Below are 27,701 nucleotides of genomic sequence, written 5' to 3' on the forward strand. Positions count from 1 at the left end.
GGATTGTTAGTCATGTATACTAAGTATATGTTGAATTTTATAAGAAACTGTCAAACTGACTTCTAAAGCACTTTTGCTCTTTTGTATTCCCCCAGCAATGTATGAGAGTTTCAGTTGCTCTGTGTCTTCGCCAGCATTTTGTATTTTCCTTTTTTTTTTTAGCTTGAGCCATCCTAATTCATATGTAGTGGTATTTTATTGTGGCTTTAATTTGCATTTCCCTATGATTAAATGATGTTGAACATCTTTTTATGTGCTTATGTGTTGTCAATATCCTTACTTTGTAAAGTTTTGTTTAAATCTTTTGCCCTTTTTTTTTTGAGACAGAGGTTTGCTCTTGCTGCCCAGGCTGGAGGGCCATGGCGCCATCTCTGCTCACCGCAACCTCCGCCTCCCAGGTTCAAGTGATTCTCCTGCCTCAGTCTCCTGAGTAGCTGGAATTATAGGCATGCGCCACCACGCCTGGCTAATTTTGTATTTTTAGTAGAGAAGGGGTTTCTCCATGTTGGTCAGGCTAGTCTTGAACTCCCAACCTCAGGTGATCCTCCTGCTTCAGCCTCCCAAAGCGCTGCTATGACAGGCGTGATCCACTGCGCCCGGCCTCTTTTGCCCTTTTTTACTTGGGTTGTCTGCTTTCTTATATTGAGTTGTAAGAATTTTTTATATATTCTAAATGTCAGTACTTCATCAGAAATGTATTTTACAGATATTTTTTCCCAGTTTGTAGTTTGTTTTTATTTTCTTAACAGTGTTTTTTGAAGAGCAGACAACTGCTCTTCAAGTTGTTTTTTAACTGTACTGAAGAACCAAGAAACATTTGTAAGTATCTGCCATATGCTAAATTTTTATTGGCACTAGAATTTCAATAACATCTAAGCTTCAAGTTGTACTTTTCCTTTTTAACAAAATTGGCATTGACCGGTTTCGGGTCTACTTTTTCACCATCTTATTGTTAATATTTCTACATCATTCAGTGTAATTTGAAACATGATTTGTGAGGTGTACTCTCACAGCAAGACCTTGACTCATCTTAACTATCCCTCTGTATTTGGAGATGTTTATGTTAATTCCCATCAATATTTCAAAAAGAAAAGAAGCATGTGATCACCATCCTTGTGCAGAAATCTCTGTATACATTTCCAATTATTTTCTTAGTATAAATGATTACAATTGCAAAAACTGGGACAAAGGCAAGCACTTTGTTCTCTACCTGTCTCTTCAGAAAGACTACAGGTGTCCTGAAGCAAAGAGCTTGTCTTGCCCTCCTTGTCACGCCAGATATGACAAAAGCCTGTTACACTGTAGGTGCACACTACGCACTCGAGGGGTCGATAGTTTGAGAGAAAAGAATTCCACTAAGTCCATCCTCTCCCTTTCCTCCTGTGAAAGGAAATAAGGACATGCTGTCTTCTGTAGACATCTGCTTTGCCTTCCCAGATGAAGGGAAGAAGAAAGTCTTCTAAAAGAAAACTTGCCAAGGAGATGCAGGTTTCCCAGAGAGCTGGATGAGAAGCCCTGTTGCTGCTCAGCAATGCCCTTAAGGGGCCCTGCCCCCTGCCTGTATAAAGCCGGGTGCGGTGTTGGGGCAGCCACAGCTGGCATTCGGCCTCCAGAGCACCAGCACTGGCACGGCACTGGCACGCAGTATGGCAAATGAAGTGCAAGACCTGCTGTCCCCCCGGAAAGGGGGTCATCCTCCCGCAGGTAGGCCACCACCTGCCCTCAGTCCTGCAGACTATTGCTGGCTCCCCTCTTCTGGCAATGCCTTCCACGGAGCACCCCAACGGACCAAAGGTTCTCTGCCTCCCCAGTATTACTCTGACTCCACCAAGCCTGACTTCCTTCTATCTCTTTGATCCTTCTTAGCTTATGTGTGAAGCCACCTGGTGATTTGTGAGACCCCCAGTGAGTTAAAGCCTAATCACCTATGGGAGCCTATGGATCTGGTGCTTACGGAAAGGCGTAGATAGAGAGGTTGTACCTTTCCTCCCTGGCTGTAGGTTAGCAGTGACACATCCACACCAAGAAGATGATTTGCTACCATGGAAACCTTTCTCCTTAGATTCCGGGGATAAGACTCAGTCTCCCCAAGATGCCTGTACATCCTCTGACTTCCTACCCAGGCAGGCCAGCTTCTGCACAGAGGACCACAGTCACATTTCTTTCTCCCTCCTCAGGCTTTGGGGCTGGGCGGTGTTATCAGGGATGCAGTTTACCTGCTAAAGAGCTGAGAAGTACTTTTTGATAAAGACACAGGGCTTGAGGGTGCTGACTGGAAAAGGTACCTGTCAATGTGTTTGCAAAGCATCCACAATTTTTTTAAAATTTACGCTATCTATATTGACTCTGGAATATGGAAATTAGTATTATTGTACTTAACCATATGTTCATATAGATTGGCTGAGCTGTAGAGGCCTATTTTTCGTCAGTTTTTTATTCTTCCAACTGTCTTCCTTCTTTTTTCCTTAAGAAAGACCTCAAAAGCTTGCCTGCTTTGTTCTTGCCTTTCTCCGTTTACAAAACATATTTATTATCTAATTCTCTGGCACCTCTAGGCCAAGGTGACTTCAATAATCTTTGCTGCAGAGGGTGAAGGCAGGTATTGTCTTCACAGAGAGTCAAAATGTAACATTGTTTCAGTGGCTCTTTGGTCGGTAGCTTAGCCAAAAAGAGTCCAGATTTTTATTACTCATTCTGAGTTCCACTTCTAGACATCTTGCTCTGATCTCCTCTGGCAGATTACTGACATTTTATGTTTGTAATCAAATTGCAATATTTAACATTACCTGTATTTAAAGTTAATGATGCTAGCTAATAGTCAAGATATATATATATACGCAAATCATTGGAAGAGAGGTTCCTTACATAGACAAAGACAAAAGAAAAAAAAGAACTTCCATTCTCTTCATGTCATTTCCACTCCAATCCTTCATAAAATGGCTAAGCCGAAACCTGTTTTGCTAAACTATATTTATGCAGAAAGAACACAGAGATAAACTTAACCAAATGAAAGTTTGAATGAAACCACCGGGAACTTTCTGTCCCCTCCACTAATGATTGCTAATTACTCTGTGTACATAGCACACCATGACTCCATCAAGCATGTCACAATGCCTCTGGCATGACAATTAATTATTATGAACTGTGACACTACAGATAAGAGGTTTTGGATAATTAGAATGGAGATGAAGGCAGACTTTTGCCTCCCCACTGAGCACGAGGGAACAAAGAAGCGTCATCCTTCAGCCTGTGTTGGTACTTATTTTAAGTCTGAATCTGTTTGTGGTGGTGCAAAATTTTATTTGTGGAACAAAAACAATTAAGTGCCAAAATTCTATTAATTTTTCACTTGATTTTTATAAGCAAAATACGGATCCCTGCAAGTGGGAAGACAATGTGATTTGGTGAGGAGGGTGGGACATACACAGACTTTGGAATCAGACAGACCTGGCTTCAAACCTCGATTTCATTCCACATCTCTGAGCCTCAGTTTCCTCATCTCTGAAACAGGATGCAATAAATAACATCTAGTTAGTAAGTTTGTTGTAATGATTAAAGGAGATCATCTTTGTAAACTACCTGGCACCTGAATGTTAGCCCCCTTAAAATGCAGGCCTGGTAGAACACATCACTGTCAAAAGAAATTATCACCCCCTCCACTCCCAAATTCAAGACATCCTGATGTTGGTGGGGCATCAGACACTACTGTAGTAGTCAGAACAGAAGAAAACTGCAATGGAAAAAATATGTGCCTATCCCATCACAGTTAAAAATGAAATCACTCAGCTGGGTGCCGTGGCTCACGCCTATAATCCCAGCACTTTTAGAGGCTGAGGTGGATGGATCACCTGAGGTCAGGAGTTCAAGACCAGCCTGGCCAACATGATGAAACCCCATCTCTACTAAAAATACAAAAATTAGCCAAGCGTGGTGGAACATGCCTGTAATCCCAGCTACTCAGGATGCTGAGGCAGGAGAATCGCTTGAACCCGGGAGGCAGAGATTGCAGTGAGCTGAGATCATGCCTAGGCAAGAGAGCTAGACTCAGTCAAAAAAAAAAAAAAAAAAGAAATAAGTAAATAAATCAGTCAGAAGTCAGCCAGCTACAACTCTTTCTCACCTACGTATGGAGTGGGCAGTGGTTTCGTTTAACGCATATTAATATAATATATTGCACCTCTCTTAGCACTGGTTATACATTTATGCTGTAAAATGGGACTACATAAAACACAAGGTGGGCTGGACTCTGGTAAGCATAGCTTGGAATTTTCTGCTTTCTTGATTTGTCTCACTCTCACTTTCAGAAGAACCCCGTTATATGAACAGCAGCACCAAAAATGTGTGAGTAGAAGGTGATCCCAGGAAGCCAGATATATGGGGAATAGAAAGAAGAGCAGTAGTTCATGACTTTTTCTCTATTTCCTGCATTTTTTAATTGGGTCTAAGCCAAATGAATCTGAGCCATTGGAGGGGTTGCCACTGAAAACCTAAAGAGAATATGTTTTCCGACTCATTAAAGAGAGAGGGAAGTTGGAGGGGGGAGTATGCCCAATTGTAAAACTAATGCAGAAAATGGAGAACAACCATAAACTGCATATGGACCAGGGTCGTTTGAAAACCCTCACACACGCCAAAGGCTTGAGCCTCTCAAGTCAACTTGTGGGAATTGGAACGGGCCAGAGCCATGAAGTTAGAAAAGAGAGCCTGTGAGATTCACCTCCTGCTGCTCCAGGGGATAGGGATTTGAGGACTGCAGGAATAGCTGCCATTCAGTGCCGACTGCACCTGGCACAGCAAAGAGACTTCTAGACGTGGCAACAGCACTGCAGAGAGGTGGTGTTTCACAGAGGAGCAAACGGAGACTCAGTGAGATTGAGGGACTTGCCGAAAGCCACACAGCTAGTGGGAAGTGGAGCTGGAATTGGAAAATGCAGGTGACCCCATGCCAAAGCCCTCTCGCTTGAAAGCCTTTGCTGTTTTCTCCACAGCCTTCTCTTAATGAGGGTTTTGGGGGTCTCGATTGGCAGGCTAAAATTTGCTGACAAATTGTCCATGCAAAGTAAGCATTTTGCAAACATGTAAACTTTTCATTAAATCTTCAAATAGGTGTTCTCAGTCACAAGGCAGAGTTTGCACAAATCTTTGTGCCCTTCAGCTTTTTCACCTTCATTGTCCATGGATTTGTAAAGGAAAAAGTCTAATTTTTTTTTGCAGGCTTATGTTTATCTTCACTACTCTCTACCAAAAACTGTGAAAAAGATTGGAAAATCTTAACTAGAAAAGTATTAGAATTCTAAACTAAACAGTGTATTTTTAAAAATTTATAAACCACAAAAGCAGTCACAAAACTATAATTCTCATGCAGAGACGGGAAAGCAAAGCTTCATTTTTCCCCACATAAATTTAGGTTTTCTAGTGAAACTATCTGAAAGAGCATCTCCCTTTTTAACATTGTCTATCTCTAGTTCGTCTTCATTATTGAAAGGACTGAAAGTCTTAACTTGCATATTTGTACTCAAAATTCTGTTAAAATGTTAAATCAGTTCATATTTTACTTTGCCCAATTCCAATTGATCTTTCTGCAAACATTCAAAAGGCAAGATAGCCCCAAACATGGAGTTATGTCAAGGATTACAAACTTAAATTGATTGATTTAGATGCAGTGAAACCTTGAAAAGTTCTCTCGAGTCAGAGGTATCTGGTTTAAGCAAAATAAGCAAGAACCTGATTGTGTTGGGTTGCAAATGATGGCTTGTCTAGACCCCAGGAGGTCATTGTGAATGGTGTTCTCAGCAGAGCTTTTAAGATGACCCTCCCACAAACTAACTCCATCTGGTTCAATCACCCCAGTTCAGTGAGAGCCCAAATCTATATCAGTGCATCCATCTGTAGTCTAGGGGTATTCTCTTCTGCTTCTTTCTACTGTACATGGATGACCAAGTAAGATTAGCTACCAGAACAAGTTTGGTACAAGAACTGTGTTCTGGAAATCCAGTGTGTGTTTCCCTTATGATGCCTAAATTGCTGAGTTAGAGCCCACTGACCTATAACGGAGAGATTTAAAGACTGCTAGATGGAAGGAAGAATCTTATGGAGATGATTTTTTTCTTCTTCTTCCTAAAATGTCTATCTTATTGTGCCTAAGAATGAAGAACTCCCACGTTTATGATCTTTAAAATTTTCTTTTGAGATTTCTTTGTTAAGTGCCTGATGTTCTTTCCAAAAGGAAAGGAGTGATGGATTTTTTTCAGAAGTAGATGAGAAGAGTTTAAATTATAATAAGGACTTTATAATAAACATAATCTAGTTCAGCTTCTGCTGAATTCCCCAAAATTCTCCTAAGGTGTTCATGACAAGATAACTTCTTTCCTTCACTTTAATACATTAAGGTATAAGAACTCATTATCGTATTAGGCAATCTATTTCACATTGATTACACAAGCTGTTACAATAGCCAGATTCTGTCTTTCTGCAACTCTTAGGCTTTGGTCTTCATTCTCACCTCTGGAACCATGTAAAATAAATATAAATAATAATTCGTAATTAGTAAGTGCCTACCATGCACCGGCTTCTTATGTCAGCTCTGTTTTCTAGAACAATCCTGTCAGCAATAGTCAGTATTATTCTCTGTTGAAGGATGTGGAGACTGAGTCTGAGAGGCATTTTAAGTGTCTTGCTCACAGTCACAGAGCTTAGGAGAAATAGATTTGTCCAAACCTAAGTAACATTTCCTCACCAGTAAACTGCTCCTCTGCCCTCATGACAGCACTTCAGCTCTTTGAAGATGGCGCCCTAAGCTCTCTTAAGTCTTTGCTTTTTCAGGAGTTATCTTACCAGATTCCCTAGTTCCTCATGTGGCATGGCTGCCTTCACCCTAGTCATTCACCTCTGAAGATTCTCAGATTGTCAATGTCCTTCCAAATGAGTGGTATGGAACTCAACATTCCAAAAGTCTTTTCTTTTTTTTTTTTTTTTTTTTTTTTTTTTGAGATGAAGTCTTGCTCTGTTACCCAGGCTGGAGGGAAGTAGCATGCTCTTGGCTCGCTGCAACCTCCACCTCCCAGGTTCAAGCATTCTCCTGTCTCAGCATCCCTAGGAGTAACTGGGACTACAGGCTACCACCACCATGCCAGCTAATTTTGTATTTTTAGTAGAGACAGAGTTTCGCCATATTGGTCAGGCTGGTCTCAAACTCCTGACCTCAGGTGATGCACCTGCCTGGGCCTTTCAAAGTGCTGGAATTACAGGCATGAGCCACTGCACCCGGCCAGGTCTTCTCATTTTAATTACAAAAATTTTGCTTCTATAGTTGGTGATAGTAATTAGTTAAGGTAGAAGAAACTGTGTAGAAATAATAGCATCAGGGAAAGCAAAAGAAACACTAACAAGAAAATAATCATAGCACACCATGTATGAAAGGCACTTGTCATAAGGAGAATGAAAACTACTGGGGAAGTCTATCAAAGGCCCAAGCCCCAGAGCTCTTATTTGATTCTTCTTAGCATTAAACAACAGTGCTATGAGCAGACAGACACCATCTCCCATACAGAGGCACACACCTCAAAAATTCTTTTGGAAAAAGTCCATCCCTTGATTTATTTCACCTGTATTCTGCAGCTATTCAGAAATGTTTCCATATAATTTCATTTTTGTTGCTGATTACTTTGTGTGCTGTGTGTGTATAAAGAATTTATATATATAAAGAATGTATGTATGTATATATATATAAACACACAATTTAAAGCAGATAATGTATAAAGATAGCATTTTCTGAGGCTTATATATATAAATCAATATTTTTTTTAACTTGGCAATTCAAATGACCACATGGAGTTTATTCCATGAATGCAAGAATGGTTAAATGGTAAAACATCAGATTTCCTTAGTGATACAAAACCCATACAAGATTGACAAGGTCACATAAAAACAGCAAATTTCTGACTGGCTAAAACATCATTAATAAAGTCAAAAAGCAGTAACCGGTACAACATAATATTTTATATTTGCCATGTATCTCATGAAAAAAAGAGCTCCTATAAGTCAATAGGGAAAAGACTAGCAATCCAATTGAAAAGGACAAAAGATTTGAACAGCTTACAGAAAATGCAAATGGCTTCTAAAGCATAGAACCAAGCCCAACCTTTAATAAAAAATGAGAAATGCAAATTAAAACCGTGAGATACCTTTATTTTTCAACTTACTGGTTGACAAAACCAAATGCTTTGTAGCTCGCATTGTTAACAGGGGTATGGGGCAACAATCACTGTCATCGTGGCTGGAGAGACTATAAACTGGTCCAACTATAAACTGCAAAGGGAAATTTGGCAAGATTTAACAAAATTCCAGATGCACATACTCTTAAGAACTAACAAGATCACTTTTAGGAATTTGCCCCACAGGTGTGCTTGTATTTGTGCAAAATTATGTATCTAAAACTTTAGGAGGGCAACAGCCCAAAAGAGCCAGTGTGACACCATTTTAAAATCACCTCCAACTTAAAATGAGCAAGTCACAACCCCACGGTGCTAAGATGTTTACAGCTGAGGAAGCAGCTTGGTAATGCCTGCAAGAACAAACTCTTACAACAGAAAGTCCAGATGTGCCAATACCCATAATGATAATGCTTTCAAGATAATAACAGTTATGCTTTGATGTACTCACACACTAAAATGTCAAGGGTGGTTTTCTTTAAATCAGTAGAATAATAAATCTTGTCATGCCGTCTGCTCACCTGCATGTAGTCACAGTTTAGTCTTTACAAACACAAGACCCCTATATAAGAAAAACTGAAAAACAGTGTGTTTGTGCACTCAATTTCTGAGGACACCCTACTCTGTAATGGAGTAGTTTCTAATAAACGCTTATTTCACTGAGCTCTGTGACTCACCTTGAATTTTTTCCTGCACAAGATCCAAGAACCCTTTCTTGGAGTCTGGATCAAGACACCTCTTTCCGGTAACAAAGGGATACTTATTGCAGCATTGTTTGTGATAGCAGTAGATTAAAAACACATGCAATGTCCAACATTAGGGAACTGGTTAAGTAAACACAGGATGTCATATAATAAAAAATGTTAAAGGAGATGTTAAAAAAAAAACAACACACAGCTGGGCATGGTGGCTCACGCTTGTAATCCTAGAACTTTGGGAGGCCGAAGCAAGGTCGGGAGCTCAAGACCAGCCTGACCAACATGGAGAAACTTCGGCTCTACTAAAAATACAAAATTAGCCAGGCGTGGTGGCGCATGCTTGTAATCCCAACTACTTGGGAGGCTGAGGTGGGAGAATCGCTTCAACCGGGGAGGCAGAGGTTGCAGTGAGCCAAGATCATGCCATTGCACTCTAGCCTGGGCAACAAGAGCGAAACTCTGTATCAAAACACACACGTGCACGCGCGCGCGCACACACACACACACACACACACACACACAAATGATATATAGAGATATAGATGTAGATATAAATATAGATATGGAATTTTCTCTAAAATATGTGATTACATGAAGAAAATAAGATGTAGAGCAATGTGTACCTTAGGCTGACACTTTTTTTTTTTTATTATTTCTTTGTTGTTGTTTAATAAGCATATTTTATTTAAATAAATAATCCAGTAGGAAATGAAGAATTCACAGCCCTTTCTTAGAAGGCTATGTAAATAGCTATCTGTCAAATTTATATATGCAGCTCACCAGCATTCCCTTATTGGAAACATCAGTATTTCCACATCATATCACAGTTCCTGAAAGGACTTTAAAGTCTCAAAATTCTGTGTCTCCTTTGGCTTGCTTCTCTCTTGATTCCACCCAGGCTTTATTAATGGTTCTCTTCATATCATCATCTCCATCTTCATAAATTTTCTTTAGAACATTCATCAGTCCCTCACTAGGATCTGTTTCAGTGTCATAGGAGGGCTTCTGTTTTTCTTTGCACTCTTTTTTCAACCTGAGTCAGGCAATCCCACCTTGTGTTTCCCACTTTAAAATTCGCAAGGCATAAAAAGGCCTGCAGTCTCCCTCCTACCATTGTTTCCCAACTTCCTAGATTATCTCCCAAGATACTGCTACTGTTATAAGCTTCCACAGTTATTCGTTATTCTACACATACACTTAGGTAAACCATCTAAGAAGTTGAAAAACAATGATAGGAGGGAGACTGCAGACCATTTTATGCCTTGTGAATTTTGTGCCTTATGCAGATAACATAACCAAGATGATAAATTAAGTAATAATTTTAAAGGACAATGATGAAGTCACTTCACAAGGGCACAGAGAAATAAAATAGGTTTTCTTTGTTTTTCACTTTATTGGACCACAGTTTTAGAAAATTGCCAATCTGGCATTTTCATAAAAAGAATTAACAGGCTCAAACAAATCATGGCCATTTAGCTTTTTTTCATTTGAGGTTGTCAGATTTTAGATGTGCAAATTTCCTGGGAACAGAAAAAAAGTATTTGCTTTGACTTGCTATCTGAAATGGATTGTTCCTTTTCGAAAGTTGATTTCATCTGACATTGTTAAACACTTGAATTGCTGTTAGGTCATCTGTAGCCTAATTAACACTAATTGATCTTTTGAATGGCAGGATTATTAATGCAGTTTAATTACTCATTAGAACATCTGAGCTTGGCCAACACCCGAGTTTTGGGGTCTGGAGGGAAGGTGGTATCTGGTAGAATCAGAACCACCGCTGTTGAATTAAATGCCTTTTATCACTGTGTGCCCTGTCTTTTGGCTCTTCTCTCAGAATCTGGCTTTTGAAAGCTTTGGTTGGGAAAAAAAATGCAAGCCACGCACAACTTTAATCTGGTGGGAAAACAGAGGGTCATATTGTAATTGTCGGTTGCTATTGTGAAGAATGTAATTGGTTTGATAATAAGAAAAAATGTTTTTCAGTGAAATGCCTAAGAGAGTATGTTGTTATTCTCCTCCCTAAATCTAAGGTGTAACCTTCTGCCTTATCAGCCTTGGTTCCACTTCTCTGAGCATAAACAAGTAGCTCTCAGCCCTTCCTCCACCCACACTTGGTTAACCTATATATATATATATATATGTGTGTGTGTGTAATATATATATATATTAACCTATATATATATGTATGTGTGTGTATATATATATATATATATATACACACACACACATAGTTTTATTGTGTTGTTTTATGAAAGTTTAGATCTTTAAAAAAATAAGTTCAAAAATTCTTTTCAAATCTAAAGTCATACCTTTAATAACAAAGCAAGCCTTCTCTCACTGTTCTAACTTTCATGCTGGTTTTTTATCTGTTTGTAGTAAAAGCTGGAGGAATGAGAATTTCCAAAAAACAAGAAATTGGCATCTTGGAGAGACATACTAAAAAAACAGGATTTGAGAAAACAAGGTAGGGACTCTTAATTTTTCTCCATCACCTTGAGGAGTTTTGAATAACTCTGCTTCCAGGAGTTATTTTAGGACAAACCAAGGCTCCCTATGCCTCAGCTAGAGAAGGGGGTGGCGGGTGGGGGTGTGATCTATGATGACCTGAAGTGAGGGGTAGGGAAAGGTAGGTGGCTACCCGCTGGAGGGCTCTCTCTGAGAGGGCTCCCATCACGACCCCCACCCATTCTTCTCTCTGCTCCCAGCCCAGTGGCTTTGCACTTAATAGGCATGGTCCTAAATGTCCTAAACCTGACCCCCATCCTTTTAGACTGTTTTCAGATCAGCCTTTAAAATATTGTTCCTAGGCTGGCCCTGTTTTCATAATATGCTTTCTGCTGAAGCAAATGTCCTGAATTAAAAATAAATGTCTTTTCTGTTGTAAATCCGTCACTGAATTATTTAGAAAATAATGGCCACTATATTTGGCATAGCCAGAAGGCACATAAGCACCAAGCAGTCTTCCCCTGCTCCTTCTGCCATTACCTTGATGCCTGTGCCATCTCAGAACTCAGCACAGATCTGTGGTCTGGATCAGGTTCGAAAATGGCCCAACCACTCAGCCTTGGGTAAGAAAAACCAGTGCATTTTGAAAAGCAAGAAACATGCAGAACTGGTTCTTTCTGAGGAGTGCTTCAGAGGCTATTTTGAAATGATTTCCACAGATCAATTGATGAGTAATTCAAAAGAAACTGAGTAATTCAAAAGGAATTGATGCTCAAGGCATCTCCTTAAGAGTTAAACCATCTCAGAAAGAGAATGGAAATAGACTATTGCACTTCTCTGACTCTTTTCTATAAAATTATTTTTAAATCACTTTAAATATTTTTTCCCAGTTTCTGGGAAGAAATTTTTTGAGGATTTGTCTCCCTCCTCTTTAGAATGAAATACGGATTTGCCCCATTGGCAGCAAGTCATTTGTTATTTCTGATATCAGAAACTAACCATCACATAACAAAAGGGAAGCTGTATGTCCTCAAGATTGGAGGTCACACATTATTTATCTTCTGACCCAGCATCTAGGACAATTCCTAGAACAGTGAATGCATTCTGTAAGTGATATCAGATTGCAATTGAATTGCAAGCTGATTAATTTTGAGACCTATTTCTGTATCTAAAACCTGACTCAAGCATGCGCCCTGCTTACTGTGACACTGGTTAACCTGCCTAAGCCAGGGGCTCAGGAACTAAAGCGTCTTGTCTTGGAAATTACTTACTAGCAGGCAGCCAATGGACAGGCATTCATTTCTCTGCATCTCAGAAAAATGGGACTTACTCTTAAGTCTAACATCTGCTGAACAATGCAGGCAGCGGAGTTGGCTAGAGAGTAATAAGGTGGTGATTAGAACCTTCTTTAAAAAGTCAATTGTTTGTCATGAGAACAGCATGGGAAAAATTTTAAAAAAGAAAAAACAACTCAGTTGTTTTCTAATAGTGGTTAAATGACAGGAATTACACTATTACAGAACTTAAACAGCAAAGGAGAGCTCTTGCCCTAAGTACCAGGGACAGAAACAGGTTACATGGAGCTCGAAACATACAGACTTTCAGAGCCTTTTTAAAGAAAAATAAACAAAAATGACCAATATGAAATGGATAGGGCCCCTCCCAGGGCCTTGGAAGGAACCACTGTAGTGGGAGACCCTAGGCTTAAGTATCATTAACTCCACATATATATCCCTCTCCTATTTACATCTCCTACCAGGGCATGAGTGCACAGGTTAGGAAAGCCTTGTCTTCATGGACAAACATTCCTTTTTATATCATCTTAGAGAATAGCTTTTAAAAAATATGCCCGAGACCAGAATTTTCCAAACATCATCAATCCATGTCTACTTCCTAATAGCTTTTACGAACCAACAAAAAGCATCCAGAAAAAATATATATATGCCAAGTGTGGAGTATCTTCAAGACATTGTGCTGTAGAATTGGCCCTGATTGAAACTCTCCTACAAGATAACTTGGCCTGAGAGAAAGAAGCCAGACACTAAAGAGTACGAGCTATAGATGGTTCATTTTATCAAGTACAAAAACAGTCGGAACTAGTCTTTGGGGCTATAAGTCAGGCTAGTGGTTATCCTTAGTGGCAGCTGGTTTGACTAGCAGTTTCAATTTTATTCATTCTATACTCTTATAATATGTGCATGTTTTTGTACATATTTCAATTAAAAAATCAGAAAAAAAAAAAAAAAAAGTAATGGCCGGGTGCGGTGGCTCACGCCTGCAATCCTAGCACTTTGGGAGGCCGAGGCAGGTGGATCACCTGAGATCAGGAGTTCAAGACTAGCCTGGCTAACATGGTGAAACCACATTTCTACTAAAAATGCAAACAATTAGCCAGGCATGATGGCAAGCACCTGTAATCCCAGCTACTCAGGAGACTGAGGCAAGAGAATCTCTGGAACCCGGGAGGCAGAGGTTGCAGTGAGCCAAGATTGCGCCATTGTACCCCAGCTTGGGCAGTAAGAGCGAAGCTGCATCTCAAAAAAAAAAAAGCAGTCATTGTAACTTGGCCTGCAAAGCTTGTTGTGTGTAGCAGCACATGGGTACACAGAGGCAAAATCTGTGTCTTCTAGATGTTCCCAAGCAGGGTGAAAGCTTAAAAGGCCAGAGAGACAGCCCTCTGTATAAATCATGTGGTCTCTTCAGTAAGAAGGTTTTTAAGTCCTATTTGAAGTTTCTTTTCATCTTCACAGTGCCATTGCAAACGTTGCCAAAATACAGACGCTGGATGCCCTGAGTGATGCGCTGGAGAAGGTAAGCCGTGGGCAAATCCCATGATGCTCCAAGTCAGTCTTTGCCCAGCAGATCCGGCTGCATGGGTGAATGAGCTGATGACCACTGAGGTTTTTTCCAAGCCAAAGGTTTGATGTCCTTGTGAAAGAATTTGTTCTCAGTCAGAGGAACACAAAGTGATTTGAGTGGGAGAAGCTTTTCTCTCAAATTCTTAAAGTGTTCATTTAATAAATCATCTCAAAAATAAAAAAGAAAGTGGGAATCATGATGCTGAATTTGTAGAAAGGTACTTTCCATCCCAAATATTTCTCGGAAACCTTGGCATGTTTTTATAAAAGGCAGCCTGTGGCGTGGGGCTTCAGCAGTTTTTGACCTTCCTCCCTGCCCCCGCATTCCTTTAAGGAGATACTTTATTCGAGGAGAGGGTGGGTGGTAGAGAGCGTTGTATGGTCTAGGGTTAGAGGAGGGCTAGGCACCAGGTGGGTATATAACTCTGTTTATAACCGTAGTTGACCAGGACTATTTTTACTTCTATATCCTGAATTCCTTCTTCTTTCTTTTTTTTTTTTTTTTTTAGAAGGAGTTTTGCTCTTTTTCCCCAGGCTAGAGTGCAATGGCACAATCTCGGTTCACTGCAACGTCCACCTTCTGGGTTCAAGCGATTCTCCTGCCTCAGCCCCCCAAATAGCTGGGATTACAGGCATGCACCACAACACCCAGCTAATTTTGCATTTTTAGTAGAGACGGGGTTTCTTCATGTTGGTCAGGCTGGTCTCGAACTCCTAACCTCAGGTGATCTGCCCATCTTGGCCTCCCAAAGTGCTGGGATTACAGGCGTGAGCTACCACACCTGGCCACGTATCCTGAATTCTTTCTAAGTAGTTCTAGAAACTCAGAAAACTCTTACCAAATAGACAGTGGTTTGGTTTTCTAAATTCAAAAGTTCATTTTCAAATTTTGTAGGTGAGCTGAATGAGGGCCCTTATTCTACGTCTAATAGGCAGGTACATTATAGTCAAGGTAATAAAGAGCCACTCTTTCAGCTACTGCCATGTTTATGGAAGGGACGGGGCAGAGCATCCTCTGTAGAAGGAAGACTTGCTGTTGCAGCCAAAATCAGATGTCTGAGAACCACCAGCTCAGCCTTTGAAAAAGATTAGTGCAGCTAATCTTTTAGCTGCACTAATCTGGCACTGGCTTCACCACCATCTGTATGACCTTGAGCAAGTGACTTATCCTGTGCTTCAGTTCCATGTGTATAATGGAGGTAAGGAAGAGTGCGCAGCTTATAGGGTTGGATGTGGAGACGGTGAGCTCACAGACATGAAGGTCTTGGAAGAGTCTCAGCACAGAGTAACCTCTTTGCACACTGTTTGGGTTAGTAGCATTGGTTTTATGACCGTGAAATGAGACAGCATATCTAAAGTCCGTAACGTTACAGGGCAGATATTGTACAAGATAAGATGTTGATGATGAGCCATGGCTGCAGAGCCTTCTCACATGGGAGGCTTGGTTCTCCACTCAGATCGATTTAGGGTGAAATCATAAGTGACTCTCTGCCTTCCTGGCTTCAGAGGCAGGGCTGATGCATGATACCCTGCCAGAGTAACTCAAGCTGCCTGCTCCTACATCTTACATTCTCTTGCTCCTGCCCACTAAACACGTCTTCCTTAGGGCAAGAGAATGCCCGCAGTTGTAAGTGGAACTGGATAGAATAGACATATTCCCCTAAAATATTTGTTAACTCAAAGTATTGAAAAGGAATGGTCAGTAAAGGCTGGTTATGCTGTATGTTAGGTATGATACCAGAGTCTACATTGTGTCTTATAGATATATGACATGCATGTGTCTTTGACGTATCACTTCATTTCCAGGATAAAAAGAACAATCTCTTCCCTAAGTAACAATACTTAACAATAATAATCAGTTGTGTTTGGAACCCATAAGAGAACATTGAAATGGTGTGCTGTTAAAAATATTTTTAACAGGCCATGCGCAGTGGTTCATGCAGAAATATTTTTAACAGACCAGGCACGGTGGCTCACGCCTATAATCCCAGCACTTTGGGAGGCCGAGGTGGGTAGATCACAGGGTCAGGAGTTCAAGACAGCCTGGCCAATGTGGTGAAACCAAGTCTCTACTAAAAATACAAAAAAATTAGCCAGATGTGGTGCCACATGCCTGTAATGCCAGCTACTTGGGAGGCTGAGGCAGGAGACTCACTTGAACCTCGGAGACGAAGGTTGTAGTGAGCCGAGATTGCGCCATTGCACTCCAGCCTGGGCAACAAAAGTGAAGCTCCTTCTCAAAAAAATACATATATTTTTAACAGCAATTATACCTATTTTTAAAATTACACCTTTGCGCTCAGCTCAGTGTTTGGACGAGTAGGACTGGGCTAAGATTGCACAGGGTATGGGTTAGCAGAGCAGGTCCTAGCACCTGCCATAGGCTGCCCGGTGCCGGCGGTGTCGCTCACTAGCTCTGTGTCCTGGGGCAGGTTTTGTCACTTTTTTGTGCTCCTCTTTCCTTATCTGTAAATGGAAATGTGAGTACCAGTATCTATTTCACAGGGACATGTTGAAGACTAAAATGAAGTTACATAATACATGCACAGTGCTAGGACAGTTAGCCCTCAGCAAGTGATATTTTCTGTTCCCAGGCCTGCATCCCGCCATCACTTGGAATCCCAGGTAAAGCGTAAAGCACCAGCAACAAAAATAAGTTCCAAGATTACCATAAGGGACTATCTCAAAAACGAACATTGTCAGGATCCATGTGTTTCCCTACAGCTAGGAAAAATCCCCCCGCCGATCCCTCATTCAACCACAAACCTAGTAGGATTTCAGAATAAAAGTCAACTTAGGGTTGAGATCTACTGAGCACTAGATCTACTGAGATCAGCAGTTGTCTGGGGCTGAGTAGGAAGGGTTGATTACAAATGAACAGAAGGAATTTGGGGAAATGATGGGATGGTTATTTATCTTGATCGTGGCTGTAGTCACAAACTGTATGTACCTGTGAAGACTCACAAAGCAGCACACTAAAAAGGATAAATTTTACTGTAGGCAAATACTTTGATTTTTAAAACTGAAAAGCCATGCTGCATAAGCTATATAGGCTGATTTTAAAAATACAGGAAACGATATATAAAAGATACAGAGATACAGGTATTTTTTAAAGAAATTTTCCCTGTATTACAATGATTCTCCTCACAGTATGTATTATCAAAGAGATCTAACGATGTACAGTTGGTCAGAATAAATGTAATAGCAGAATTGAGAGTCATATCTTCTGCATTTATTAACATTTGTTCGTGCCCTCAGTTACAATCACATCTAGTCCCAAGAATTCGTGTTCTTTCTCTTGAACTCCTAACCTCAGGTGATCCGCCCACCTCGGCCTCCTGAAGTGCTAGGATTACAGGCGTGAGCCACCGCGCCCGGCCTTTGTGTTCTTTCTCATACTTATTTTAAGAAATTAAGTCTCTAAAGCAACCCCTCTCCATAGGATCTCATCAACCATTCAACCATGGCAGGAAAATTTTATCTGTATGCTGTTCATCTCTGGATTCCTACTTCAAAATCAACATGAGGTTTCAGATTTGGGAGATTGAAAAATAATCCCCAAAGGGCTGGAATTGTGTAAATCAAAGTAAGAAGCAGCCTAGAATCTACCCCCCCCCACCCTTTCCCTCCCCACAGACTGCTTTCTCCCACCCCACCCCATTTCTCCTTTACTCCCCAACTCTCCAGCCAGCCTTCCCCACCTCTTGAAGCCCTAAATAATAAGATAATTCATGTTTCCCATGCAGAACACATGACATGGTATTCCTGCAGAAAACAGGTTATGTAACCCAAAAGCTCTCTAGGCTAGAAATCTGGAAGACCTGGTCTTAGCCGAAGTTCCACCCACTACCTAGAAGTATTTGACCTTTTAGATGTCACGTAGCTTCTCTGGGATTTGTGCTTGTTCATTTACTTTTAAAAAATTCTTTTAAGGCAGGGAGTGAACGAGGATGATACTGCCAAATATATTAATCCTCTGGACATGGCAGTTAAATTTGGCAATAGTTGTGAAACTTCTCAGAACATAAAAGTATCTAGTTAAAACATCAGTCATGGGGTTGCGTTATGGTGTGGAGGTGGAATGCAGAAGCCTGGTGAAAGTTGGGGTTACTTTTTTCAAGCTGCCAGACTTTGGGTCACCACTGCCAAAGTCAGTGAGATGTACGTGAAATGGGATCCTGGGGGAGAGAAAACTATCAAAGGCATCTGCAAATTTTAAAAGGCTTCTCTCGTTTTGCAGATTAATATCACTGTAGGAGTATCCTTGAATTTCATTGACAAGAGCTGAATGTTTTGTTTTAAGCACTTTGCTTAACGGGGTGTGCAAATTTAAGTGCCAACATTCGAGTTGGAAGTTAACACCCTGGAAAGATGAATGAAAGCGCTGCCAGTGTGCTAATACTACCCAACTCCAGGCTCTGAAACAAAACCTGCAGCTGATTTTCTTGCATCTAGAATTTCACGGCTCTAGTCATAAAGACCTTTGTCACACTTCTTTTGCTTTTTCTCTGAAATGAAAAATATAGGTTCTCAGGTCGCAGCTACCCAAGATGAAGGTAAATTCTCAATGCGGAAGTTTCTGTTGATCCACTTTCCAAGTTCAATATGTTGCCCCTGTAATGGAGCCGCAGCAAGGCAGGATCCTTGTACGTATACTGGCTTTGATTTCTTTCTCTCGTAGGGTTACCCGAGATTCTCTTACCCTAATGAATGAGACAAGAAACACCTTTCATTCTACAAACACGATTGTTTTACAAAGACTAATGATGAAAATTCCACAGCTTCCCCAAAGTTAAAATGTCAGACTAAAACACAGCTGGTTGTAGCCTGTACTCTGAAAAGCTATTTCTACTTATTTCTAGTTTAGGCTTGAAAATAAACTTTTCCTATCTCCATTGATATAAAACCTAGAACAGGGAATTAGTACATTTAGGAGTTGTCCATTTTATTGACAGTTTCACCAACTCTGACGGAAGATTCTTCATAGTCTCCTCACCCACAGACCCAAGACCTGCCTCAGGATGCTCCTGACTGAGGCGGGTAGGGAGATGAGAGGGAGAACTTGACTTTCCTTTTATCATATTTTCAAGTTGCTTTGAAACCCGATTCCTGGCGCCCAAAACCTGTACTCTTATAGCTTCACAATTATGGGTAGTTTCTCTATTACCTTTGCCAGAATTATTTCTACTTCCTTCTCAATCCTGTTGATTTTCTCTTCTCTCAAACTTTCCCTAATCAGTTCGCAGATGGCCAGTGGGCCACAGGGGCTGACTTTGTTTCCCAAATATTCTAATCTGTGGCATTTCTCTTCTTAGAAGTTGAGCAGTGCTTTTAGAACTTCAGTTGAATACCTTAGTTAAAATGTAAACCTTAACACTTTTGTATTGCTGGTGGGAATGTATAACGGCACCGCTGCTGCGGAAAACAATATGTGGTCCCTCAGAAAATAAATATAGAATTGCCATATCAGGCTGGGTGCGGTGGCTTACAACTGGAATCCGAGCATTTTACGAGGCTGAGGCAGGAGAATCGCTTGAGCCCAGGAGTTCGAGAGAAGCCTGGGCAACATAGAAAGACCTTGTCTCTACTAAAAATTAAAAAATTATCCCAGCATGGTGGCACATGCCTGAGGTCCCAGTTACTTGGGAGGCTGAGGCAAGCGGACCACTTGAGCCTGGGAGTTCAAGGTTGTAGCAAGCAGAGATTGCACCCCTGCACTCCAGTCTAGGTGACAGAGCAAAACCTCAACTCAAAAAGAAAAAAGAAAAAGAGAGAGAGAGAATTGCCATATGCTCCAGCAATTTTACTTCTTCCAATATAGTCTTGTCATATACTGGAAGAATTAAAAGTAGGGACTCTGAACAGATATTTGTACACCAGTATTCATAGCCACATCATTCACAATAGCCAAATGGTGAACAGATCCTAACCAAGTATTCATCAATGGATGATGGATAGACAAAACATAGTATGTATGTATATGCAATGGAATATTATTTAGCCTTAGAAAAGAAGGAAATCCTGGCACATACTGTAACATGGATGGACCTTGAAGACATTATGCTAAGTGAAATAAGCCATACACAAAAGGACAAATAGTGCATGATTACATTAGAAAGTAGAATGGTGGTGTCCAGAGGCTTGGAGAAGGGAATGGAGAGTCACTGTTTAATTGGTACCGAATTTCAGTTTTGGATGATGAAAAAGTTCTAGAAGTGGGTGGTGGTGATAGTTGTGCAATAATGGGAATGTATTTAGTGCCGCTAGTCTAACTGTACACACACTTTAAAATGGTTCAAATGAAAAATTTTGTTTTGTATATTTTACCACCTTTTTTTAAATGCCCAAACAATGTAGCGCATAAGTTGTGGACATCACCCTGGAGGTGATCAAATAACAAATTAGTGTCAAACTAAGCAGCAAGTACCTTCTACCACTTATTCTAACACCACTCTCCTTTCCTTTGTCTTTTCCCATCTCCACCCATCTTCTCTTTCACACTTAAGAACAACAATCAGCACGTGGCTTTCTTTGTTCCAGTCCCAACTTGTCCTCTTACCCTACCTCACCTTGGCTAATTGCCCAAATTTCTGTTATATCAGTATTTTTCTGTTTTTCTTCTCACCCCCTTTTACCTTAACTAACTTGTCAAATTTTTCTTCCTACCTTCAATCTCTCAAATGTGATTTAAAGCTAACCTGAAATAATTCCTCTATTTTAGTTGAGACTAAATATACCCAGTCTGGAAGTAAACTACTGAAGTCAGTGGCCTCTTAAATTTCCTTCCGGATCTAATGTTAAATGAAAACCAAAGCAAAACAACACATTCTGCCCTTACCACATTGTAAAGTGCACGTCTGGTGATAACTGATCTGACCAAAAAAAAGTCATCATGTCTTTTCTAGATTCCCATGCAACATTTATGATCAATATGTCATTATGGTTTTTTCCATTCTGCTAGAATGTTCGCAGAGATATTCCTTGGGCTTAATTATTGTATGACTTGTACTTGCTCATTGTAAAAGAAAAAAAAATTAAGTACTGATAAATAAAGCAAAGAAAAAGACTAGGCATTGCCCATAATTCTATCCCCAGAGGTAACCATTGCTAACATTTCAGTGTATATTCTTCCAGTGTGTTTAATTTTTTAAAACCAAGAAGAAAGGACTTCTTGAGTTACGTTTCATATGAAAGGGACTGCTGTGTGACTAGGGCTTGGGCAGAGACATTTGAGAAGAAATATAAGGCACGTGTTTTTCCGGGCTTAGAAGAGCCCAAACAAACCATAAACAATGTGATGGCTGGGGTCATGAACAGTTGATCTCCCCTTTTATTTAATTTGCGTGTCAAGGCAAGGGCATCTAAGTTCAATAGTGATAAGTTAAATTCCTGTTGAGCTGAGGCATCCCTTCCTTGCTGGCCAAGGGAGGTTTCTTTAGGTTATTTTATATATTGATGGGCTTGGAGACCAAGAACTAGCATGGACCCAAAATGTCACTGGGTCCAAATTCTCCTCTAGGAAAACCACATCTGAAGTGTTCAGCAGCATTGGGCATGCTTTCTATCTTAAGTTATCATTAATGTAAATTCCACAAGATCTCTGGGTTCCATATGAAATGTCTCTTATTGTCATAAAGTCTCAGCCTGTGTTAATAAGTCTATTTAAGTGTGTTTACTCACAGATGTCTTCTGTGGAGACGACTAATGAGAACTTTTGTTCCCTGGGGCTAGTAAACCATCCCTCAGCCTTCTCTTCACTGGGCTTAGATGGAACCATGTGGAATGGCCAATATCACACCATTTTTGACCTCAAAAAATAGCAAATGTACATAGTTACACCTAATAAACAACCGTAACACCTCTTAACTTCTTTCAGAGGTTCTTTATTTCTTTTGACAATTGAGGGGTTTTTTGCCACCACTCTGGATCTTCTCCGATGTCCCTGTAGGCTTCTTAGAAGTCAGTGATTCATAGATGCATACTAGTGCCAGAATAATTGCTAACACCACAGAGAACTGATGCAGACCATTAACCATTCCTAGTTTTTAAAATGTCAATTAGAATTTTTAAAAATTAAAGACAGTAAATGAGAGAAAACCCAAGTTAAAACGTACTCCCTTGGGTTCAGGGCTAGAAATAGTATGGAAGGAAAAAAAGAGAGAGATTATCAAATAAACAAACAAAATTCTGAGATTCCCTTGATCAACCACATCACTTTCTACTAGTTTAATATTTCATGACCAAGAAGATCCAATATGCTTATTTTTTCTTCCCTTCTCACCTTTAGCTCAACCATAAATTTACAGCAACAGTGCACACGGCACATCAAAAACCCACACCTGCTCTGGAGAAGGTTGTTCCACTGAAAAGGATCTACATTATTCAGCAGCCTCGAAAATGTTAAGCCTGGATTTAAAACACGGCCGTCTGGCCAGCTGCCTCAAACATCTGACAGCTTAGCAAAAAGGGCCAAAGCTTTCCAGGCCCGCTGCTCTTGCTTGGTAAATAAAACCGCTTTTGTATCTTCCCCTTTGACTTTAGGTAATAAAGCATCCAAACTTGTAAATCCGACATGTCCCTGTGCCTCTTTTTGGTCCAGGTCAGGATCCCATTGATGTTTGCATGTGTAATTCTGTAGACTAAGTGAAGCCTCCAGAATACCTCCCTGCATAAGCACTCTTCTTCACGCTGACCCTGAATTGGTCCACCCACATTGAGTTCTCCCTGAAGGCAGAGGCTGGGGAGGAGTCGACTGGGCTTGGTAAAGGCCAATATCCAGTGCAAACATAAGAAGTGACTCTTCTCAGTTTCTTTATCTAAGGATGTTCAAGCTTTCACTTGAGGCGAAATGTCTTTTCCAATTTCCCACATAAGTACATAGTTTGTTTTCAAGGGTCAAATGAAAAATTTAAATTGATTACAAACATATTATTTTCTTCCAGGCAATCAAGGGCAGAAGGTAGAATTATAGCTTCAGTGGGAGAGTTGCTCAGAGCCTCCCAGAAAGCTCCAGAACTAAGGAGATTGTGAAATACAGGGCATCGTGGTTGGGCTACAGAAGTTATTTTCACTGGAGGTAGGGTGGGAGAGAGAGGATTGCTGTAACTAAGCCTGCACTAGCTCTTCTCTTCCATGAATTCACATGCAAACAGTCAAGGGGATCCTCAGGTGACAGCTGGGAACAGCCACATCCTTTCTCCACAGAGGGTGGCTGTTACTCACTGCTTCACCATTCTGCACCTCCAGTTGAGAATGCTATTGGACCCTCGCCCTTCTTTCTACCCAGGGAAGGGGGCCAGTGCTTCAGTCTATCATCGAACAGATTGACAGCTCTTGGAGTATGACCTGGTGCCAAGCCTATTCTTGGAAACAAGAGGTACTTAGCTAATGCCAATTGGATGCGGGGATGCATCCACCTCCTCCCCTCCATTTTTTTGGGCTATTTTTCGGAAATAAGAGAATTGCTAGAGACAATATCAGGCCTTCAGGCAATGCCAGCATGAATCAGTAAGACAGTTATTGTTACCTCATTTTGGCTTATCTCAGTTTCAAGTCCTCTGAGACTATTGTCAGATATATCCCAGGAAGATAACTGTTTCAAGGAAAACGGACAGAAGTTCAAGGCCAGCCACCATTTTCCCAGGGGATAGTAACACAGGCCAGATGCTGGATACAGGTTAGAACAATGGACTAACATTCGGAGATGGAGATTCTACTACTGACCCTTACTAGTTCTGAAACCTTCAGCAAGCCACTCAACCTTTCCAATCCTTGCCAAAAGACTCTTCAACTGAACCCCTTTAGTGTTGCACACTGTGAAAAAGATAAAATGATGTTTGGTAAAAGCTAATTAAAATAGTGGCGAGAGAAGATGATGCCAGGATGCCTATCCTAGAAGCTTCCAGAACTAGAGTAATAGTAGAATTCTACTCAGCTGAGCCTAGAACAGGAAATACAGAGAAAAGCTGAAGATTTGGGGGTGGATGGAGGCCAGAAGGAAACATGGGAGGGGATGATAAGAGAAATGAGAAACGCAGGTGGTGGCACTGGTAGATTTGCCTTTCTTTAGGGTGATATGAGGGCCAGCCACCCAAAGGAAGTGAGACGGGAGGAAGGGCACCTTTCTCTCTGTCTGGAGATGAAGGATGACTTTCGGGGAAGGGAGGCTGCTCAAAGGAAGCCGAGGCAGTCAGGACCTAAGCATTAACTTAGGTCTACAGTTACAGTCACTTAAATCACCAAGTCACAGGAAGTCAGAAGTTGGGTATGAGCTTCAGATCTGAAAGGAAATTGAAATTCTCTTGGATAATGCAGCAGCAGCAGAAGGCCGAGGAGAGAATTCTGTGGTGATATGGAGGCATGTGCAGGAGGACACAGCAGCTGCTCCCTGTCCCTTCTAAGGAAGAGAGACCAGCATGGATGTGCTATGGCCCCACTCAGGGGCCTACGGCCATGGTTTATGGGCCCAGCAAAGGCCATGACAAGGAGGAGGAGGTGCTGTGGGCTGGGAATTCACTGGCAGACAACTTTCTTCAGCTCATTTCAGTTCAGTTCACCAGATTCTATGCTAGGCACTGGGACATGAAGATGAATAAGACATACCTGCTGTCCACCAGGATCGTTCAGACCAAAGGGAAATGAACATCCAACAAATCAATAACAAGATAAAGTATAGATGCGGCTCAGTGGGAGAGTGGGGGCATGCTGTGGATGAGGCTCAAGAAATCCCCTGAAGGTCACGTGCAGGCCAAAAAACACCGTGGTGGCTGTGGAGACCAATAACTCATGTGCAGGCCTTTAATAAACAGACTTAAGCTGATTATGAAATCTGCAAACGTACACACAGGTTGTGAAGATTATATCAAACTCTCACGTAGCCATCACAGGGCTTCAACAACGTGCACCATCTTGGTTTGGCTATAGCATCCAGCCTCCTACTTCTTTTCTCTTTTCCTTGGCTCCTGGTTTATTTTAGAGTGAAGCCTAAACATCATATCCTTTCATCTAGAGATATTTCATTGTGTTATCTCCAAAAGACAAACCCTCGTGTGTGCGCTCCCTCTGTCTTTATCTTTATCTCTTTCTCTCTCTGTAAACTGAATTTTCGCCAAGATTGAGGAGAATCCTTCCCCACAGAAGGGAGACTGGCATTGCCAGCCATGCTAGGCACAAGAGCCAAAACAAACAAACCTAAGACCCCCCACTGGGCCAAGAACGCTCCCAGGGAAAGCTGGGAGAGCAGCTGGAGGTGGAGCTTGGAGAGGAGACGATGAAGATGGCCTTCAGGTTGAAGGAGACAGCCAGGAAACACGAGGTTGCTGAGGGCAAACAAGAAGTACAGGAAAATGACAGCCAAAACTAGGTCTTGCCAAGGAAAAAAGATGTAGAGAACACTTAGAAATAGCTGTTTCTGAGGCCACTCAAAAAACCACAGAGTAAGAGAGGAACAAAGGATGATAAATTATTGGCAGGAAAAACTAAAAATCCATTTATCCAACACTTGCTAGGTTTCTCCTGTGTGATAGGCTTCATTTAGCTAGAACCCAAGTCCAAGGAATGTTTGCCTGCATTTGACATATGTCATGTTTTATCTATTTGATTTGATTTTATTCATGCATTCATTCATTTTGAGACAGGGTCTTACTCAGTTGTCCAGGCTGGTATGCAGTGGTGCGATCACGGCCCACTGTAACCTCAATCTCCCTGGTTCAAATGATCCTCCCAAGCTGCTGGGACCAAAAGTGTATGCCACCACACCCATGCCTGGCTAATTTTTTATTTTCTGTAGAGACAGGCTTTCCCTGTATTGCCCAGGCTGGTCTCAAACTCCTGGGTTCAAGCAATTCTCCCACCTTGGCCTCCAAAAGTGCTGGATTACAAGCATGAGCCACTGTGCCTCACCTGACCTGTGTTTTGTTTTAAAGCGTGTCTAGATGTCAGGTGGTGTCACCACCCCCTTCAGAATCATAAGATTGGCTCCAATTCCCATATTATCCGCAGTGGATATTCAAAGCCCTCTCCAAGATGTCTGTAAATTTCCAGGAGGGTTTCGCTGGTATGGTCACCTCTGATTTTCAGTGAATTCATTCATTGCTTGCTGTCCCTGTGCCCCCATCACCCTGGTCTGGACTTGGCTCCTTTCCACGATTTCCCTAAAAGCTTCTTCAGTGGGTGGCTAAATGTACTAAAGACTTGGTAGAGCATTTACAACACGGTAACCAAGCGACCTTCAGTAGAATGTCTGCTACCCTCATTCTACTTGTGTGTCCTTCCACCCATTTCCCACCGCCACCCACATCCCACCCCAGGACTTGGTTCACTGCTCACGTCACCTGGTGTAGCCTCTGTCTTGCTGGAAGTGTTCCCCTCTCCCACTCTCCCTTGCCTCGCTTTTCTTCCCTTACCCTGTTCAGTTTCAGATCAGCAATTTGGCTACCTCTCTGGGTGCTGGACTCCTGGGAAACCACGTCACCTTACCCCAAAATAGTCTCCTCAGCCCCAAACAGCTCTGGCACTGATTGTCAGGATGTCAACATTTTTGTCCAAATATGATAGAACAGATGAACAATGAATGAATTAATTAGAAAAAGCAAAGTGATAGAGAACCTGAGACAAGAGAAATGAGAAGCCAAAGGAAAAGGAAGGGAAGTTTCAAATAAAATGTTGAAGGCCTGAAAGAAATACACACAACATTAGGGCAAGCAGAGCTTCCACTAAAAATTATATCAGACAGAATTTTAAACATGGTTTTTCATATAGTATTTCATGGAATAGTCACAAGAATTCTGAAAGATAACAGCTATTAGTACCCTATTATACAGAGGGGAAAAATGAGCCTCTGGGAAACTAAGGGATTCCCTAATGTCTTATAGCTTGTTAAGTAGAGAAATTTATCTGGGACTCTCTTAATCCCAAATCTAGAGCCATCTCTGCTACTCTGTAAGAAAACAGGTTGGGGTTGAAGCTTAGAAGTCTCCAAACAGGCCAGGTATGGTAGCTTACACCTGTAATCCCAGCACTTTGGGAGGCTGAGGTGGGCAGATCACGAGGGCAGGAGATCGAGGCCATCCTGACTAACATGGTGAAACCCCTTCTCTACTAAAAAAAATACAAAAAAAATTAGCCAGGCATAGTGGCACACACCTGTAGTCCCAGTACTCGGGAGGCTGAGGCAAGAAAATCGCTTGAACCCGGGAGGCAGAGGTTGCAGATGGAGATGTAACTTTGACTTAGGAAATGGAGATGAATTTGAAGACAGAAATCTGTGTGTGAAAAAACTGGTGTGGGATTCACAGAATACCTCAATAGGGCAAGAGCCACACAAACATAGCTTCTCAGATTTTTTAATGTTTGAATGCTTGTCTCCTCCTAAACTCATGTGGAAATTTAATCTCCAATGTGGCAGCGTTGAGTGGTGGGCACTTTAAGAGGTGATTGGGTCAAAAGGGCTCTGCTCTCATACATGGCTTAATGCATTTGGGGATTAATGG

General features: G+C 41.3%; 1 protein-coding gene across 1 annotated transcript; it reads left to right on the forward strand.

Moving 5' to 3' along the window:
* The first annotated feature begins 1,577 nt into the window (after nucleotides 1-1,577).
* Nucleotides 1,578-22,780, forward strand: DAPL1 (death associated protein like 1). The gene is made up of 4 exons (XM_032286475.1): nucleotides 1,578-1,704; nucleotides 11,285-11,372; nucleotides 14,104-14,164; nucleotides 22,499-22,780. Exons 1-4 carry the CDS (start codon nucleotides 1,647-1,649, stop codon nucleotides 22,613-22,615), a joined length of 324 nt encoding a protein of 107 aa, XP_032142366.1. The 5' UTR covers nucleotides 1,578-1,646; the 3' UTR covers nucleotides 22,616-22,780.
* The last annotated feature ends 4,921 nt before the right edge of the window (nucleotides 22,781-27,701 follow it).

Source organism: Sapajus apella, unplaced genomic scaffold (genome assembly GCF_009761245.1).
Source record: "Sapajus apella isolate SASKATOON/1434 unplaced genomic scaffold, GSC_monkey_1.0 scaffold18, whole genome shotgun sequence".
Classification (NCBI taxonomy): domain Eukaryota; kingdom Metazoa; phylum Chordata; class Mammalia; order Primates; family Cebidae; genus Sapajus; species Sapajus apella.

Bases quoted from the DNA above. Each gene is read 5' to 3' on its own strand.
- DAPL1 (XM_032286475.1), top strand. From the start codon at position 1,647: ATGGCAAATGAAGTGCAAGACCTGCTGTCCCCCCGGAAAGGGGGTCAT. The intron at 1,705-11,284 runs GTAGGCCACCAC...ATCTGTTTGTAG, and splicing joins AGGGGGTCATCCTCCCGCAG to TAAAAGCTGGAGGAATGAGA. The intron at 14,165-22,498 runs GTAAGCCGTGGG...TCTCACCTTTAG, and splicing joins TGAGTGATGCGCTGGAGAAG to CTCAACCATAAATTTACAGC.